Raw genomic sequence first — 19,961 nt, 5'->3', positions numbered from 1 at the left:
GGAGGAAGTAGCGACTAGCATAAACCAACATGCTAGGCTACAATGAGAAGGAAGGAAAACTGAGTTTTTTTTATCGAACTTTTATCGACCCTCTTTTTTTCTATTGCGCTACACGTCTATCGATCGATATATATCGTTATTGAATTATCGCCCAGCCCTATGTCAATCTATTTTAACTTAGTGAACTGTTAAAAAATAACTGATATTTTATCGTACATCACTAATGGTGAGGCTGTACAAGATGGCGCTGACAACGTAGGAGGTTGAGGATGCTAAATAAGGTGTGTCACAGAGATTTCAACAAAAGTGATGGAGAAAACATGATGCTAACATCATTATGTTTCCCCTTAAAGATTATCAGAACAATGTTCAGTTATTTTTGGTCTCCTCTACATGTTTAGAGATTAGAGGTCATATTTTGGTTATCTGTTTTTCAATTCTAAACATGCAAACTTTTAGATTCTGTGTGGAGGTGAGAACTTTACACAAAAGCAAATTCAAATTTTCACATTTTTACTTGAAAATGATTTTTTTTTTCACTTCACAATTTTAGTTCTGTTGAATAGGCCTGTTGCAGCAAATCTAAAATCTCCTCCTGGAGTCACCTCTTAGCATGCTCTGCAGCATGAGTCACTGTAATGTATAAATCATTAAAACAAACTTTTATAAACATTATAAATAATATGAATCCATCAGACTGATTCGGCTCCGTAGGCATATGCATTATCTCTGATAATGTGAGGCACCTTCCTTCTGTGAAAAGTGTTGAAATTCACAGCATTAAACATTACGAAACACATTTCATAGCAAAGAGACCATCTGGAGTTTGGGAGACTGATTAGAGTAAAACAAATGTAAAAGCAAAAAAAAGAAAGAAGGTTTTACCGGTAAATCAGACAGACATAGACTAAACATCTTGGGATAACAACCTAAGGGTGAATAACAGAGGTTCTGCATGACTAAAGGCTTTGTTTTGATTTGGACACGTGATGCAGTAGAGTTTAACTTCCTTAATGACTTTTCAATTCCATGCATAGAGGGTTTGAAAAATTACTTCTACATCTAATGCAAACATTCTTCAAACAAGAGAAGGTTTCATTAAAGAGGGTATAATTTGACATTACAATCCAAGTTTCTCTTTTTTTATATCAGGGTGGATGTTTTGTTCACACAAACAAGGAATAAAAATTATCATTTAGACTCTGATAAGAGTAGATTAGAAAAGAAATAGGAATATAAAACTGTGATAAATAAAGCCAGTGTATATGGAAAACATTCTCATATGCAAAAGAGCACACAATGTGCTAAAATGTGAGGTTTCTTGCAGGTGTAACTTCTCACATTAAGACATCATGCAGCAATAACATAAGTGAAGAGATGGGGGGCAATGAGTCCAGATTAACAGCATCATTTTAAGTGAGGTGAAGGTTAATGTACCTAAACACATGATAATCTCTTCAACCCAGCTCTAATTTAGCTCTTATATTTTACCCTTTTCATTGATTCATTGTTACACATTCCAAGTCCAAATGATGACAAATCTGTCCTATTTCCTTTCTTTCTTTCATCTTATGAACAATGATCATGGGAATAATAAATGTTGTTGTTCAGACGTAAAACGCAGTAAACTCAAGCCTCAAATCAACACTTATAAACCATGCCTATAAACTGGTTTGAACAGCTCCTGTGGGAGCTTCTCTTTAAAAAGACAGGAATGAAGACGGGAATGTCTTCCAACTGTACTTTGTCATGCGCTGAGAATTTATTGGACGTTCTTAACAGTTAGTCTGACCTTTGAAGTGCTCTCTGGATGTGTATACAGGAAGCCCATGTTCAGAGAAACAGTGATACGGAGTGAGGAAGTTCTACATTCCACATCTGAAGACGCAAAAGTCTTATGATGAGGTCATCAGTCCACCTATCTCTTCCTTCCTTCGTATTCCTGACTACTGCCCAGTATTGCCCAGAAACAAAAGAAAATATTTTCAGTAACAATGGGCAAGAAGGAGGTTTTATTGTTTATTGCAAGAGTTTGGGTTTGATGTATGAAAACAAAAAAAACAGCTTCAGCATCCTGCTCTACTTGAGACGGGTAAAAAAATTATTCAGTCTTTTTATTTTTCCAGTTTTATGCCACTTGTTTCCTCTTTACTAGCTTTTTGGCCCCAACGATCTCTCTGTTGTTTTTCTAATGTGTCTTGTTGAAAAGTTTCCATTAGGGAGAGTTATGCAGTTATGCTCTTCACTGGAGGTTTAAAACTGATCCACTGCAGATGTCTGGATTGGCTACGATTTGCTGCAGCTGTTGTGATTAAGTGGTGATTGGTAACGGTTTGATCGCTACATGGAAACAGACAAATTTGCTTACCAAATAACCTTAACGAATAAATAAAAACTAATTTGATCATGTCTAGATGTTAGATGCAATTATCACATTTGTTTTACAATTGTGGGGGTTTCAATTCAAACTAATGATGTTTCTAAGTTGTTGTTTTTTCTGTTTGAACTTTTCTGTTTCATGTCAAAATCCCTGAATAGTAGCATAAATTTACAATGTAATCCAATGATTTCATTCTTTTTAAACTATTTAATCATGCTTCAGGTTGATTTTATAATAAAGTACCGGTATTTGAGTTTGCAGCATTGTCTTTGTTCAAAGACAAATTATTGTTTGCATGAATGTCGATAAGTTCAACGCTTTTTGATATTTTCCCAAATAAGGGAAATATTTTATTTTAAATATAATTAAATCAGAAAATAATGAGTAACATGAATCAAAAGCTGAATAAATAGTAGCAGGAAAGGTGAGATGGGGAGAAAAAAAATGAAGGTGAAGAAATATATATACATCTATATATCTACTGTATAAGAGCTGTGTGTTTTATTTTTGGTGAGATAAAAATTAATGTCTTGTAAAACCAAATATCATAAGAAACAGCATGAAACAAAATATATATATATATATAATTTTGAGAAAAATTACACAGGTTTTGTCAATAAATTGATTTTTTTCATGAACTGAATTAGGAAAAAAATCCTGGATGATATAAGATGCACCATTTTGGCTGAGGCGTGCTCAGTTCTCAAATCTCAAAAAAAAAAAAAAAAAAAAAAAAAAAAAGAGCATCAGAGAGCCTAAAAGAATGAGGCTGATTCTTTATTGGGGAACAAATATGTTAATTTGAGTGGGGTTTTCTGCTTTAGGCTTGACAGACTTTTCTCCTTCTGCCAGAAAGCAGATAAACTCCAGTTTCTCAGTGTTCTCTTCCAATGCCTTCATTGTTTTCCTGCATCATTAGTGGGTTTAATTCATGAGATCTACAATAAAAATTAAGGAACGCACAGTAAGATGGAGACAATGATTAAAGCTTCTAAAGTAGTTTAGAGGTCTGTTTTATAACATGGGAAACATGGGTTTCATAGAGCTGGCAGCCTTACTCACAAAGAAAAATGAAAGATTAACGAGCCCTGCGAGGTAGGTGGTTTTTAGAAACAGTGACGTTTTGTTGCCTCTGAAGCCGCAAAACTAGAAATCAGAAGAGTATGAACACGGAAACGACGCCAATCATCAACAATAACTAATATTACAGATGATTCCTCCCGGGCTTCCAGCCTTTATGAGAACACAGCTACCCATGGCGGGTTTTCTGCTGAAAACAATAAGCGTTGGTAACGTCCTGTGGATGAGCTCAGTGACTCTTTCTTTCCACACAGTGAACATGGAGAGAAAAACAAACTCTGAAAAAGAAACAGAGGAAAAAACATGGTACCCGGTATAGACACTGTGCAGATAGGGGGATGCTGTTTTTTTTCCATATTGGACAGGAAAGTACAGGAAGTTATGTACAAACATTATCTACTGATCTACTTTTCATATAGTCACTCTCTGTTTTGTGGGAACAAGACTCAATGTAAGTTTGACCCATGCTATAAATGGCAAATTTCCTTTTTCCATAAAAACAAGCCCATACAATCTGAATGGGACACAGAATGAACACTGATGTTAGTTATTCGTAAAATCTGATAGGCCTCCTGTTTTTTTTAGAGGCTCCGTGTATTTTCTCATTTTTACTTTAGTTCAACAATTTAACAATATAAGCAGTTCTTATTTGTTTAAACCAATGTGGTTTTTTTTTCTTTCTTTACCAAGGCTACATTCAAAGCAGTCATGACTCTATAAGGCATTGAAAAAACTCATCCTCAAATTCAACTGAAGGGCTTGTAAAAAAATAAAATAAAAATAATTATAATAAAAAAACTCTGACAATGATTTAGTTACCTAAAAACTAAATCATATAGTTTTATGAAGTTTGCACCATATTGGAAATATTTATTTGAATTAACCCACATATTTATTATTACTCTCTTTCTTTTTCTTTAACACAATATACTGACCACTTGGTATTTCCTTATTTTGGCCACTACAATTTATATGCATATTGACCGTTCATGTATAGCATTTTAAGATAAGGCACTTGAAATAGCCTTTCAAAGTGGCATCTAAGTAGTCCTTTGCAAATGCAGTATTTAATAGGGATGTCTGATATCAGCCAAAAAATGAATATTAGAATATACTGGCCACCCTCTAAAGCCTTTGATATTAGAAGCATAGCAAAGTGATAGAGACATTTTGCTTCTTTCTGTCCATCCATCTATTTTCCATCACGCTTATCCCTGCTAGGGTCGCAAGGGGTGCTGGTGCCTATCTCCAGCTGTCATTGGGCGAGGGGCAGGGTACACCCTGGACAGGTCACCAGTCTATCGCAGGGCAACATAGAGACAAACAGGACAAATGACCGTTTACAAACACACTCACACCTAAGGGGAATTTAGAGAACCCAATTAACATAACAATCGGGTATTTGGACTGTGGGAGGAAGCCAGAGTACCCGGAGAGATTGTCATGTCTAGCGATGTGGCAATAAGAATAATTGTCTTGATGCCAAAAAACAAGGCCCCCGCGGTGCAGCCACCAGGAATAAGCCAGTACCAAACACTGAGCACCACCAGTGCACCAGCGAACCCAGGCGCCAGCCAGCGGGCGGGTGGCAGGACGGGGGGAATGGGCTCCGCATTTAGCGGACACTGGAGATGTTCTTGGGATAGGGAGCAGTTCAGACCCCAACCTGACAAGTAAAAAAAATCTAATAAATTTTAAATAAAATAAAATAAAATAAATTAACACATCTCTGTGAAGAGAAAAATAAATAAATAGATAAATATATAAATAAAAGAAAAAAATAAAAACGCGGACGCACATTCACACATAACGCTCATCCAATAATCCCTCAGTTAATAACCACATGTTATTAAGGATTAATCTCACTTGATCAAACCTTTTCTGTCATTCCACCCTGTTAAGTAAGTTATAAAAGTATGTATGATTAATGCTGATATCCTTTTAGGTCAAATCATCATCAGTCAATCTGTGTCATATTGGAAATCACACCACTCTGTACCTATTTAACACAGGATTGTAATTCAGTACATATGATCTCATCCTTTCCTGCAGATGTTTGTGGTCTGCTCCTTGTTTAAATACACCAGAGAAGACAACGTGATAAAAATAAATGGTTCATGCGTGTGAGACTGTGGGAGGGAAGGGAAGTAACAACCTGCTACTATCACTAAAACTCTGGAAGGGAGGATTTTTCTCTTCCTGCAACTGCTAGAAAGAGGAATTCAGTAGGGATGTCTGGCTGGCAGAGTCCTGTGTAAAAATTAAGCTGTGGATTTGGAGGGAATGTGCAAGGAGATGCTTGAACTGACAGACAGAAAGCAGCTGTTGATTAGAAGATGGACAGGTTTATGTAAAGCTAAAGTGTTGTTCCAGATTCCACGCACATAAACAAGACATTTTTATGTGCAGTATTGATTCAATTACAATATTCAAAGGCAGGAATTGTTTCTATGGTCCTTATTAAAATCACAGGGTATTAGTAGAGCTGTGAAGCATCAGACAGCAGTTTGTTTCTATTTGATTAGAATATTTTTAACACTGAATTCCTCTAATAAATTATAAAACTCTGCTGATTGACGTTTTTAGCAAGTAATGTAAGACTGGAAAGTTGGTGCCTGGGAAAATATAGATAAAATGTTATGAAATGAAAGTTTCTATTTTTATTTATTGTGGTTTACAGAGCAGCTTTGCAGCTCATACAGATTGAAGTATCCTTTCTTTTACCTTTTTGCTGCTATTATATTCATACGGAGCTCCTTTATAATTGTACAGATCTTAATGACATTGTTGAGAGGGTAGAAATAGTAGTAACATGAGTCATTTTCCATTCATTGTGTTTTTTTTTTTTTGTTTTTTTTTTTGCTTTTAAAACAGGATACACCCACTAATGCATGTTGCAGATCCCCTTCATTCATTGGGGAAATCATTTCCTTTTCTTTTCTTCTCTTTTTTAAAGAAAAATGTTGGCAACCATTTAAATCCAAGATTTCCTTCCACAGTAGCACAATGTGTTGGTAAAAAGTACACTCTGAAATAAGTTGCAGAAAAAAATGAAAGAATTTAAACCCGTGTTTCAGTGTGGGGCCTTCAGCGCATAACAACAAGCCTCTTTAAAAAGATAACAAACAAGATAGAAAACAAATGGCAGCTTATGCTTCTCATATTCGACGTAACAAGAATCATAACACCTTGTTATTTTTCCCCAAATCCAGTTCAGCAAACTCAGAAATCAATAGTTTTCCATGTTTCCTTTGCTGCTGTCTGGTTTGACCAGCAGCTGTCCATCTTTAGGGACCTCTAAAAGTCTCGGACATATTTTAAGAGGATGGATGTTTTGGAACAAGATGTCTATTGTTTTACTAGACAAAAGAGTTTCTGTTTTCACTACTGATTTTAAAGGAATGCTCACACATGATAATTACTATGCACTACAAAGGAGATGTATCAAATAGAAATGTACAAGTAGAGTACATTAGTATGGTTCCAACATATTAATCACGCCTCTCATGTAAAAAAAAATGCATAAAGTTCTTATTATGGTAATGTGCTCTTATTATGTGAAAATTATTTAAATAAAGCCTGGATTAACAAGTCTGGGAGGATAGCTGCTTTTACATCACATTTTAACAGATATTAACAATATATAATAAAATATATAAATTGAGATTCCCTACTTTATCTTTATTTTCATATACACTTCAGTGCACGCAACCAGGGGCTGTAACACAGACATCATCAGTTCACAGGTGAATATATGTGCTATTAATTAAACTTCCCAAAAACATTATAACATAGCATTGGTTGCTTTTATGAACCTGAGTCACTGTGTTTATTAAACAGTGACTATATTAGCTCCAAAATCTTTTTACCAAAACCACAAGAAAATAATTATAATATTATACTATTTAATCATTAACGAACATTTCTCCACATCCGTTATACAAAGAACACAGATCAAAATAAAACTCTCTAAAATACTATGCTTACGTTAAACTGCACGAATGGATATGAAAGTGCTCGGCGGGACCATGCTCTTACTTCGAGCTACAGGCAGGGTGCCCTGGTCAGACCCTAGGTTGCCGGTGCAACTGCCATCAGAGGCGGACAGAGAGTCTCCTCACTCCGGCTACTCTCTATTGTCGTGGTTGCGGTACTAGTGTTGTTCTTCCTTGTTGTGGGTTTCCAAAAAATTCTGAAATGCGTTTTTATGCTATATTTCCTCCTAATTTTCTGTCATCAGACTATGTAAATGTACCAGTCTGTTGCGGTGAGTTGCCGTGACAACGTAACTTCAGTGAACCTGTGTTGATTAGGCCTCACAATAATTTAATTAAAATCCAAATGCATGTAATAGTCAGATATAAAAACAGGCAAAATACTTTGCACAAATGTATAAATTGCGCAAAGTATTTTAAGTAAATTTTTTAGAAATCTCCCTCTGGCCATTAAGGTATGCTGCAGCACCCCAATTCCCGCAGCCATGAATGAAGGTACCAGTGAAGGTTCATTCTTTGTGTATCATAGTTTTTATCATGTAAATGTGACGCTTATAGCATAAAGATTCCTTCCTCTATTTTGATTCCTTGAATCAAAATAGTTATCATACTGTTTAAATATAGTATAGTATATGTAGTGCTGTCAAATTATTAGTTAAGTTCAATTTCTAATTATTCAAAATGCTTTGGGCAACTAGTGTTTTTTATTTTTAGATTTGCTGTATGATTATATTTTCCATTTTTAAAGGCAAACATCTGATGTCTTTTTGATAGTTTTTACCAAACTTCACTCTACATATCTTGAATTATCCCATTCATTCCTTTACATTCAGCTACATAGCCTTTGGGTCTGTTACATGTGTAGCAGTTAAACCCACACTTGGGATCAGTTGAATGGCCTTGACGTTTAAAATGAGCCTGCTTGAAACATTAAGGAGCTGATAAATCTGCAGCAGAAGCTATTCTGTGTGCAAAGTTCAGAAATCCTGTTTGCGTCTTTCTCAGTCTAAACACAACAATGGAGTAGCAGTAAATCTAATGCTGCATCTGTGTCACTTGAGAGCAGAAAGCATGACAGGCTTACAGTTTTTCCAAAGGAAGGAAGGCGAATTGTTTGAACAGATGTGAGTTTGAGGGGGTGAGGCTGGAGCAGGCATGAAAAGTGGTGATTTTGTGTTTCAGTATCCTGAAGTCGGTTAATGACCCTGACTCTGACCTTGTCTCCCTTACAGTAGGGGAAAGGTTTACCTCTTAGGGTGCAATAGCTCAGTGTTTGTATAACTGTGTGTGTGAATCTAGGGCACATACCCTGACCTTCTTACCATCTGTAGTCTGCTTATGTTATCATAATCTAGGAGCATAGGGTAAAAAGAGTATTAGCAAGGACAGGTGAAATGATGATGAGCAGAGTTAAATATATATAAATATTTGATTTAATGTTGTGGCTGCAGCTCTGAACGTCAGCATTCCTTAACCATAATCGCTCAAAAATAGTGAGTTATGATCAGTTTATTTTATCCCATATACAGTCATTTCTGGAGGCCACCTCCTGGTACCATTTATCTCCCTCGATGTTTCATTTAAAAACATATACACACACCTCATACTTTATCTCAGTTTAATCTGTCTGGTCTGTTTAAAAAAAAAATGTTTTATCGCTGCTCATCTCCTTTCAGGTCTTCAGGGCGTCTCTTTTTGCCATCAGAACGTTTAAACTTTGAGGGCACAATAAGAGCTGCTTGTTCACCATCAGGCGCTATGATATAGACCCCCATCAGGGTGACGGAACTATCAGATCATCCCCAAAGAAAGGCGCGTTTTGAGTTCAAGCGTGAGATTTGAGTCAATTTCACATTCCGTTATGCTACATGTGACCAATTATTTTGTAAATGTTTAAAGTACTGTTTTGGAGGCAGTAATGATCATGGTTATTTCGATGATTATTTTAAAATATTGCACAGTTAGGAAACAAACAAGGCATTTGTTGTAGTAATGAAAGTGAAGTTTTTTACATTCCAAGTTTACAGGGCAATAATAAAAAAATAAAAAGAAAAAATTGAAATCTAGATAAGTTATTTTTTCTTAAAATAAGTGCATTTGTTCTTGGATTGAGGAGTTAAGTGAGACACTTTGCCAATGGAGCAAGACAACTTATATTTAAAATAAGAAAACACAATTGCATTGTCTTTTTTCAAGTGCATTTTTATCTAATTATCTGATTTTAAGAGTAAAAATACTAATTCCATTGGAAAATCATTTCATTTACCTACTCAAATTGAGGGTAAATACCCTTAATTTAAGAAATGTTTACTTTTTTCTAGATCGATTTTGCAGTGCTCCTGGTTTCCACAATATTATCCTTTACCTCTGTTCAAATCAAGCCTAAAAACTAAGCTGTTTGAGCCTGCTGTTTTTAATATTGTGTATTGTTTATGATGTTTAATGCACGGAATCCTTCTGCTTTTGAAATGAAATTTTAACTAGAGATGTCGCAATCTGATATCAGCCAAAAAACTCATATGGGATTATACCGGTCTGAACCTATAATATTGGCATGCTGGTAAAAACAGAACAGGTTAGTCTAAAGTTAATGTTGCCCATTAGTGAATAGCAAATGGGTCAGTTGTTCTCATACCTGTTGTTATTTACTGTTTTTCTCTGTTTGTGTAATATCACTTGATCAAACCTTTTCTAACATTCCACACTACAAAAAAAGGTATTAAAAGCATGTATGATACATGCTGATATGGTGATATAAGGGTTCTCAAAGGAGCAATATCAGTATTATATTATATCTTAAAAATAAAACAAGAAAAGGAAAAAATATATTGAGGCTAACCAATTTCCAAGTCGTAAGCAGTGAAAATCAGTTTTTACAGGGAAAAGGTTTTTTTTCCAAGCTGGTAAATCTACAAAAAGCTTGCCTGCACTCTGTGTGATCCATAATATGAATGCTGGAAGCTGTAAAAGCTTTTTAATTTCAGTAATACATTTCAGAGAGGGATTGCAAAGGTGAACCGCCTAGCTGGACCTCATTAGCCACTCAGACATGCAGACACACCATGAAGGCATGCAGGTGGTTGATCTCTGAGGAAAGGGCAACACCTCATTCTTTTTCACACACACACACCACAGCTGTGTCCTGCTAAGGTCTAAATGCACTTGGAGCTCAGACTCGAGATGCCTCATTCTTCTGATGTGAGGCAATTGCGCAGGTGTCGAGCTCCAGAGACCCATGGGATAGCTGGAGGTCCGGACTGTTCTGTTCTCAGGCCGGTATCTCCCCCTCCAGCTTTGATTTGCAACACACACCCTCGCTACAAAAGACACAAACACACATTTAAATCAAGCTGCTCATTAGCAGCCCTCCTTTCAGTCTGAGCGCTGTCAGTTCGCTGGCTCATGCATGACCACTTGCACAAATAAGAGCTTAAAAACATATTTTTAGTGTAAACTAATGTCTTTGTGTTGATTGATTGAATAAATATCAGCAGATATTCATGAGAAACAACCCCAGCGGCAACAACCTACTGATGCTTCTCTGCACGTCGTCAGTTTTTATCCCCTGACTCCGTCACCATGTTGAAGGACAAGAAATATTTCCAATACATGAGTCAGAAGAACTGTTGCACTGAATGAAAGCATCACGTTTATATTTTTGGGTTTCCATGGCAAAAAAAATGAACTTTCTCACAGAAGATCTTTCATTAGACACTCTTTTTCCTTTTAATTCTCATGTGACCAACTTTCCTCCTCTTCACCTCCAGAGTTTTTTTTTTATTCAATTTATCACAGCCGTCAGGGATTTCCAGAACATTCTAAGAGCTCTCAGAAAGCTGAGCTGCAGACGGGGGATCTAAACACATTCTAATAGATATCTAAACATCATCTGCAGATGTTTATTTACTCTCCTCAGGGGATCCAGATGACTGGCCTGTTTGCCCCATGAGCAGAATCCCTCTGGCCTGCCTCTAAACCCAATCTCCCTCCAACCATCCGTCCAGGAAGGGGGGGAGCAGAGCCCTAGTTTTCCCTCTGAGCATCATGCCTGCGAGATGCAGCTCTTCAGGAAATGAGTGAAGGAAAAATGTGTCCAAGAAAAACACAACAGATAGGGTCGCCAAGCAGCAGGACCAAGTCGACCAAAGAGCCTGGGTCCAACTGAGGAGGTCACGGAGCAAAGGCTGAGCTTTAGGGTGCTGATCCTCTGCTTCATGCCGACCTCTCTTTTCATTTTTATATTTTCTTAAATTAAACTGTTTAGGTTTTTATCATTAATTAGAAACTTTCATTTTAACACTTCTTTTTTGTTCTAATAAAAAAAACAAAAACAAACATTGTTGTTTTAAGTGCATGATACGTTTTGAGCTTCCATACATGGTTTTCACTCTCATATAAAAGCCTAATTAAAATAGTGCTGAAATTCTTATCTAGTTTGGCCAAAAATATGTTGTTAAAAGAAAAATATTTTTTAAATAAGTCGCAAACACATTATTGATAAATAAAAAAACATGCTCCTTATAAAATAATATAAAAATCATCTCTGATCACCATTTATGTTGGTATTTCCTCCTCAAACTTTGCTGAGAGGCTCTAAAAAGTCTATCAGATCTTATACTGCCACCTGCTGACAACTTCTTACCACTAAGCTTTTCCCCCAGCTTTTTATTTCCTAATATGCGGCAGCAGATCTAGTCGTCACACCAAATATTTTTTATATTTCTCTATTTTTAATCTGATGGTTTAGTAAAGAGGCTGTAAACATTTGGTCAAAGGCTCAAATAGTCCTTAGATGGTGTCTGCAGCATCTAGGGATGAGCACACATCAAATAAGTAAAATAAGTTGCACTTTTTCAATTTTAATCCCATAATTTTCTAAGATTTTAGTAATTTAAGCTACTGATTTTCATGCCTCAACACACAGACTGCCTTTATTTACTTACACAAATAAGTGAAGTCTGAATTATCAAACTGAATTATCAAACCTAATAAAACAGATGTCGCAGAAATCTAAAACACCAAATTAGCACTGTCTGTCTGACAGCATAGATTTATTTTTAGCATACTTTTTTTTTAATTTTTTTTTTTTATTCATTGTATTTTTCGATACAATTATTTTTTCCTCTTAGTTGTCAGTATGATCAAGTTTAATGGTTGGCGACGAGATTTTAAAAGACATTAGACCACAGTCACAAATGTCCATTTGCAATAATTTCTATCATCTTTAATTTTTTTCTCATTCTGTGGTTCCTATCTGTATTTCCTATATTATTAGTCATTTCTATTTCTGTCTGAATCTGGATTAGGTTTTTGATCATCTCTAGTTTGGCAGGTTAATGGTTCCTTCAGTAGCTGCATATTTTTTTTTTTTTATTTATTTGCTCAGTTATTCTTTATAAGATGTGTTTTTATTAATCACCCTGGCCCTGTGTAAATACTTCCAGAATGTTTTCAGCAGTCCAGTTTCTCTGCAGACACAGACTCATGAAATAACAGAGCAGGTTTCCGGGCAGTTAGTCTATTAGTTTATTATTCCTCTCATCGGTCAGAGCTTTTCCCTTTGGGCTTTCAGTTCCCATCCTGCTCTTTATGGACCTTTCTCTAAGCGGCCACCACATGGGACAGTCTAACCCCAGATAAAATTTATGATGTCAGGCAGGGAGAACTTTAAATAGAATGACAAACATGCCCAAATACACAGAGTGAAAGCTGCCAAATTGGTTTTTATTGCTTCTGTTATAGAGTGCAAAAACGAGGGATTTTCTTATACTTTAGTTGTTTTGTTTCTTTTGGGGGGGGTTTCCACAAACTATTATACATAATTAGAAATAACCAGTCCTTGGTGGACTGAAAAGTATTTAGGAAATAACTTAATATCCTTCAATCAGATTGTTACCCTTTAATTTGCCTCCACTGTGCCTTGTAAATGTATTCACACCCCTTCTTGTGGTTTTCTCATTTTATTGAATAGAAACACAAAGCTGCAAGTAAAAAATATTTTCTTTTCAAACAATTTTGAAAATAGTTTGCATTTGTGCTATATTTTTTGTTTTGCTTTTACTCTGGTGCCCGTAATTAAAATCAAATGTAATCAATTAAACACCCTAAAAAGGTCATGTAATTAATAAATACAGTCCATCTCAGTATAAAAGTTGCTGTTCAGGAAGCGCTAAAGACTCCCTACATGTTTCACTTGAAATTGAATGAATATAGTGAAACTATTACCTTTAGCGTCACTATTAAAGTGTTCACACTAATATAATATATATTTGGAATATATATAATGAAATAGCCTATTCAGTGCCACTGTTGCTGTCACTGTGCAGATTAGCTGCTAAAAGAGAAACTTTGACTCAACAGAGGGAGCAAAATTCATAAGGGTTACTTAGATATGCACAAATAAAATTCAGAAATTGCATATTGCATAGTTATAAGCTCAGGAGAGTTAATTTTGTTTGATATTGTCCTTTTAATTATTGATTAGAAAAGACAAAAAAATATATATATATAATTTAAAGAAGAAATTTCAGATGAAATTCAGGCAGACAATATGTAGTTGAACAAAGCTTGGAGGAAAAAACGGAAAAAATAAACTCTAGTTGCTCCACTGGTGGTCCCCTAGCTCTGACCTCCTTAAACCACAATAGCTGAGTGTGTGGTCACTTCATTTTAGTAGCTGAGTTTGACCTTCAGCAGGTGCAGTTCCCACTGAAAATTGTCAACACATATCTACAGACTAACTTAGGAATTAGCAGAGTTAGTCATAAGAAAAGCTTTTATATTTATTAATATGTTTTCAAATGAACATTTTATCGCAACATCTAGGTTGTGAAAAGGTCACTGACCACATATTGATCAAAGTTTGTTTTGGGTTTTTTAGCTCAGTTTAATGCCATAATGAAAGTAATCATGTGTTTATTCATTATGTATAAAAAAGTCACATTTCTGAAGATATTTAGAAAATGAATGAACAAACAGAACCTAACCACCATATATCTATCATGAAGTCACCTAATAGGTTAGATATAGAGAGCTGCAGGGGAGTTTTGTTCCATCATCTACCCTCATCTATTAAATTGTACAGTAGGAAAGGCTCCTATAATTATGGAGCATCATTTTGAAGAAGATGATTCTTATTATTTTTAGGGGAAAATATATTTTGTGTCACGTGTTTTCAAAACTCTCTGCATAAAAGCTTTCAGGTATGCTGCTAAAATAAAAATATGGACCGTTTGACACAGAAGAGAACTTTAAATGGAGATATCAGAGTTACAGTTCACAGAAAATACAGCCTGACTGTTTTACATACATCTCAGGCTTTATAACCAACAACCATACCATACCAAATTTATTTAAAAAGCACTTTCAACACCCAACAGGACCAAAGTGCTTTACACAATCATAAAGTACAAATAATCAATCATAAAACAATAAATAAATTGGTGTATAAAAGTAGTAATAAAAGAAAGACAACATTAATTGCAGCCTTTAGAAGTATGTGTTCATGATCTTTATGGAAATCTTCATATCTGTTTAATGTGAACCACAGTTCCTCTGATCAGAAGTTCATAATCATCTTAAAATTGCTATAAATTTTAATGCTTTACTCTTACATCCTATTGTCAGAATTTGGTAAGGAGGAAGGAAAAGCCTGATGGAAGTAGAGAGAGCAGATAACACTGGGGAGTATGCCTTGAAACGGAAGCAGTGTTGTGAAGGAGGGATGTTTGAGTTGGAAGGACTGCAGAGAGATTTCCGCTCAGGAGCGGTGGGTTTCACTGGAGCAGATCTCTTTATTTGCCTCTGTAAATTCTTACTCATCCAGGTCAGGGCAACTACAAACAGGCTTAAATTAGAAGGCAGCCAGACTTTCACAGATTTTTTTTAAAGACATTTCGACACCTATCCAGGAGTTTTTGTCAGTTCTGTTGGCTCAGAGAGCAATCTGTAGTTGGAGAGCTGATGTTTTTAAGCAGCATTGAGGTCTATCCTCCTGCACACATTCCAAGTCAGACGCAAATCAAATATCCACCTCTTGTTCTTCTGGATTGTTGGAGCTTTTGTTGTGTATTGGCTATGTGATTGGTCTTTTGTATTAGAATGAGAGTGCTTTTGTATTTTCTTTGGAATAAGTTTGATGACTGAATTTCAAATGCTTGGAAGATGAGACTGCATCCCACCCCTTCTGTTCAGCTTTTCTCTTTTCTCCTTAATTCCAATGCAACAGTTATGATTGGATGGATTACAAAAATCTTTTAGCATATTTAAAAAATCTACGCTGACATGCAAAAGGTTTTTTCAACACTTTGAGTTTTTTATTGTAATTTTTTTATCATTTTGAAGTCAAACTTCAGGGTTCTTTGATGGACTTTATGTGATAGACTAATGCAAACAGTTGCAGAACGGAAGTGAAAGGTTTCTGAAGGTTTTTCCAAATAAAAATATAAAATGTGTTTTATGCATTTGTATTTAGCTCAGTTAAGTTAATAATTTGTAAATAACACATCTGGCAGTTATTGGAGCAACTCATGTTGGCTCTCTTACTATTAGCTTTGCCGTATAACTGGAAAATACCTTATTTTTGCCAAATATTCTAAAAACAAAACAACTGGATCACATCTGACCACAGCAAAGCAAGGTAACAATTGGGTAGACTATTTTATTATTAATTTTTCAGTTTTCTCTTAAACCCAGTTAGTTGCTGTGAGCCCAGAACACAAATATAGTTATTATTTACTCGTCTGAAAAAAAATCTAAAATCGTTTATAAAGTTTCTTCTATTTTTGGATTAAATAAAGCAGTGGTATGATGGCCTTTCTCATGAAATTTGTGACTGTGGTGGAACAAAATGTGGATAGGATAAACGGATATAAATATTTTTGGAAAACACTTTATTGGAAGAAAAATATTAGTCAGGCTCATTACATAATTTCATCATGAGCTAAATATGTCGTTTGCTTGTAACACAACTAGGTTGTAGTTCACTAGGATTCTTAGGTTATTGGCTCTAGTCTTTACGATACAATGCAAAACGTTTCTGTCAGGGGACTAACAAAACAAGAGCTTTTTGGTTCTCACAGGAACTGAATTACACTCAGACCTCTTGATTCATCACTCAGTAACCTTAAAAGCCCTCCAGCCCTACATGAATTCATGTTTTATGACTATAATGGCTCTCATATGATTCAGTTTTTCCTCTCCTCCTCAGGATCTCTCTTGGCTCTTTTAGTGATTGTCCTCATGTACTTAAATGGTACTCCTCAGGAGGTCATTTTTGAGTTGTAGAGTATTTTGCATTTCCAGATTTCATAGATTAAACATTTGATTAAAGCTCACATATGCTTGTTTTTTCTCTCTTATTGCATCTTTTTTTTGGTAATCAAATTATTACATTATACTAAAACTATTACTCTTATTAGCACAAAAACTGTATTTTGCATTTTTCTATGTTTTAAAGATTCAATGATCTTGTAAGTCCAATTTTCAATTTTCTCTTTTCTAATTATTTATGTCTTATTCTTTACTCTTTTTATTTATTCATGTGTTGAAATCCCTCATCTTATACTCACTCGTGTAAAATGAGAAAAGTGTGAAATGCAGTTTGGTCACTAGGTGGGTATAGAGAGCAAAAAAGAACATAAGCGAACAGAAGGGTTTCTGTCTCCCCCTGGTGGTTAAAAACAAAAGTTATCCTTTTGCAGGCGTTTTCAGTCCAGTGGACATTAAAAAAGTTAAGTTGCACTTTTTTGATGTTTACACTTAGATGTACAACACATGTTTTGATTTTAAAGTAGACTGACTTAAACAACTTAGTACAACAGAATTTTAAAAGATCCCTTTCAGTACCTGATGTCTTGCTTTTGCTTGTCCTTATATAATCTCCTTACCCTCTTTAACATTTTCAACCATACTGCCTGAAAGTGAGTATATTTCTTCTGCATAGAGAGACATTTATGGAATAGAAAAATAGAATAGAATAGAAAATCCCTTTATTGTCCTGAGGAAATTAGGAAATTGTGGCACTACAGCAGCAAAAGCTTATAGCAAAACTGGTCACACAATGTTGACCTTAGAAAAATATGTAAGAGTAACAGATACAGTAAGTAAACAAACGAAGAAAGTACTGTACTGTGTAGTGTTTCTACAATATAAATACTCTGTACTGTATCTGGAGAACAAGTCATCAAAACACAGCTGTGGACATTTTTACACTTTTAGGGTTAGGGTAGTATAGGGGCTGTATTACCTTTCTAAGACATTATACTGTAATACGCTGCACTTCTGCCTCCAATAACTAAAATACATCTTTGACATGTTTGCAAGAATGAATATTTTTATTGGAGTCACTATTTTTGAATTTACTTGGTATGTACAGCACTTTGAGGCAGTTGTGGTTGTTTTAAAAGGCTTTAAAAATAAAGCTTCAGCGTAATATTTCATAAACTGCAGAAAACGTTGCTGTTATATTTAAGTGCAATACATACATATGGGGAATGGCGGCCTAGTAGTTAGGGCATTGCGTTTGGAATCCTGAGGTTTTGATCTCACTGCTCCCAAAGGGGATGGGTTAAATGCAGAGGTAAATATCTTACTTTTTTCCCCTTTTTTTTCAGGAAAAGGAAAAAAAAAAAGTCTTCAATTTGGGATCAATAAAGTTCATTTTTATTATTTCAAGAGGATATTTGTTTATTCCGCATTTAGATCAGTCACACTGACAGTAGGTGTCAGTGTGACAAGCAGCAAAAAACGACCTATATACAAGGACTGCTGTTTTAATTTGAAGTAACCGCCCTCTTTATAGACCAGTATTCACAAAGATAGAATAAAACCTAGAGGGAACAAGCTCTGCTTTACTTTTTCTTTATTATGGCATCTTCTTCCTTTATCTGTCTGTTGATAATTGACACTATTTTCAAGCCTCCCATCTCCATTAACTCCTCTTTACACTCCATATGATCTCAGTCTCACGGAACTATCTCAGATTTTTCTGCTTTTATCAATACTGAAATGTTTCATGATATAATTTTCTGAATTATGCTTTAATTGTACATCACTTTGAAATTTGGTAGATTTTACTCTTTTTTTTTTTTTTTTATAACCTTTTCACACTCAGGGTCTCCCAGGGCCTCTTGGTCCTCAGGGCCCACAAGGACCCCTAGGGCGACCAGGGGATCCTGGTATTCAAGGACAAAAGGGGCAGAAAGGTGACCAAGGAATTGGTGGCATCATAGGTCCAAAAGGCGGCATGGTAAAACTCATACGATACTAAATAAGAAAAGAAATGATTAAATACGAATATATGAAAATAAATCTGCTGTGTGTGATTGCATGAAACCTTTTTCCTCTGAAGGGAATGACTGGTGTTCCTGGGTTCTCTGGAAACGATGGAATTCCTGTGAGTATTGTTTCTCAAACTGCCACTGAACTTCGGTGTATGCTATCAGGGTGTCTGATCCTGTTTGTGTTCTTCCCCCTGCAGGGACACCCAGGACAACCTGGATCCAGAGGGAAGCCAGGAGCAGACGGCTGTAACGGGACCAAAGGAGAACCAGGGTTCTCAGGACTACCGGGTTATTTGGGGCCCCCTGGAAATCCTGTATGTGACATTGAATCAATGCAGAAATCTGTAACTGCATCTACTCTCATGGAAACCTTTTTAATTGCCCCTGTTTTTCATTTCAGGGACTATATGGCAAGAAGGGAGAGAAGGGGGATTCTCTGGATGTCAACGTTTACATGCTGCGCTTCAGGGTGAGAATCAAACATTTATAACATCACAGTTATAAATAAAACTGCTATTACCTCTTTGTTCTCTGCTATAATCTGTGGGCCTCTTCTTAGGGAGACCCAGGGACACCTGGAGAAAACGGATGGCCGGTAAGACTCGATTCATTTAATTCTGTTGAATATCTTAAACTCATACTTGCCCTTAACTCTCTTTCATTCCTTTTTTCTTTCAGGGGCTTCAAGGAAGACCAGGGTCCTCAGGTAACAGAGGCCCTCAAGGACCCAAGGTGAATGTCTCCATGCATCTCACAGCTTTAATCATTTTAGTCTTTCTGATACTGAATCCATTGTCAAAAAACAGATTTTTAAAGAATGTATTTGTCTTCTGTTAGGGTCCTCCGGGTCCTCCAGGGGTCCGTGGACCGAAGGTAAGAAAGCACAAGAAAGAACAAATGTATTTGTTTACATTTGTGTGTACTACTTCTGTATATATGTGGAGATTACAGCCATGCTCTGAGTCTAAAGGTAGCAGCATGTAGAGATTTGATCAGCTTGCTGTTTATCATTTCTGTGCAGGGTACCATGACCAAAGTGTTGAAGGGAATCAAAGGAGAAGCAGTGAGTACTCATGCTGATTTTATCTATTATTGGTTATGACTGAAGGTTCAAGGTCATGAAGCATAACATGTCTGACATGGTTTAAAGATTAAAATGTGATTCTCCTGCTCAACTTCAGTTTAATGCACAGAAATCAAATATAACCTGAAATTTTATTGGTA

General features: G+C 35.8%; 1 protein-coding gene across 2 annotated transcripts in view; it reads left to right on the top strand.

Moving 5' to 3' along the window:
- Positions 1–19,961, top strand: part of col4a2 (collagen, type IV, alpha 2) — a 72,719-nt gene that overhangs the window by 24,006 nt on the left and 28,752 nt on the right. For both annotated transcript variants that reach the window (XM_015393159.1, XM_015393160.1), the window contains exons 5-12: positions 18,569–18,703; positions 18,806–18,850; positions 18,935–19,051; positions 19,138–19,206; positions 19,297–19,332; positions 19,416–19,469; positions 19,575–19,610; positions 19,759–19,800. In XM_015393159.1, coding sequence (XP_015248645.1) covers positions 18,569–18,703; positions 18,806–18,850; positions 18,935–19,051; positions 19,138–19,206; positions 19,297–19,332; positions 19,416–19,469; positions 19,575–19,610; positions 19,759–19,800 — 534 coding nt within the window. The remainder of the gene's footprint in view (positions 1–18,568; positions 18,704–18,805; positions 18,851–18,934; positions 19,052–19,137; positions 19,207–19,296; positions 19,333–19,415; positions 19,470–19,574; positions 19,611–19,758; positions 19,801–19,961) is intronic.

This window comes from Cyprinodon variegatus, unplaced genomic scaffold (assembly GCF_000732505.1).
Source record: "Cyprinodon variegatus isolate N-32 unplaced genomic scaffold, C_variegatus-1.0 Scaffold628, whole genome shotgun sequence".
Lineage (NCBI taxonomy): Eukaryota > Metazoa > Chordata > Actinopteri > Cyprinodontiformes > Cyprinodontidae > Cyprinodon > Cyprinodon variegatus.
Note: the sequence above shows the minus strand (reverse complement) of the source record. Positions and strands in the feature narration are given on the sequence as shown.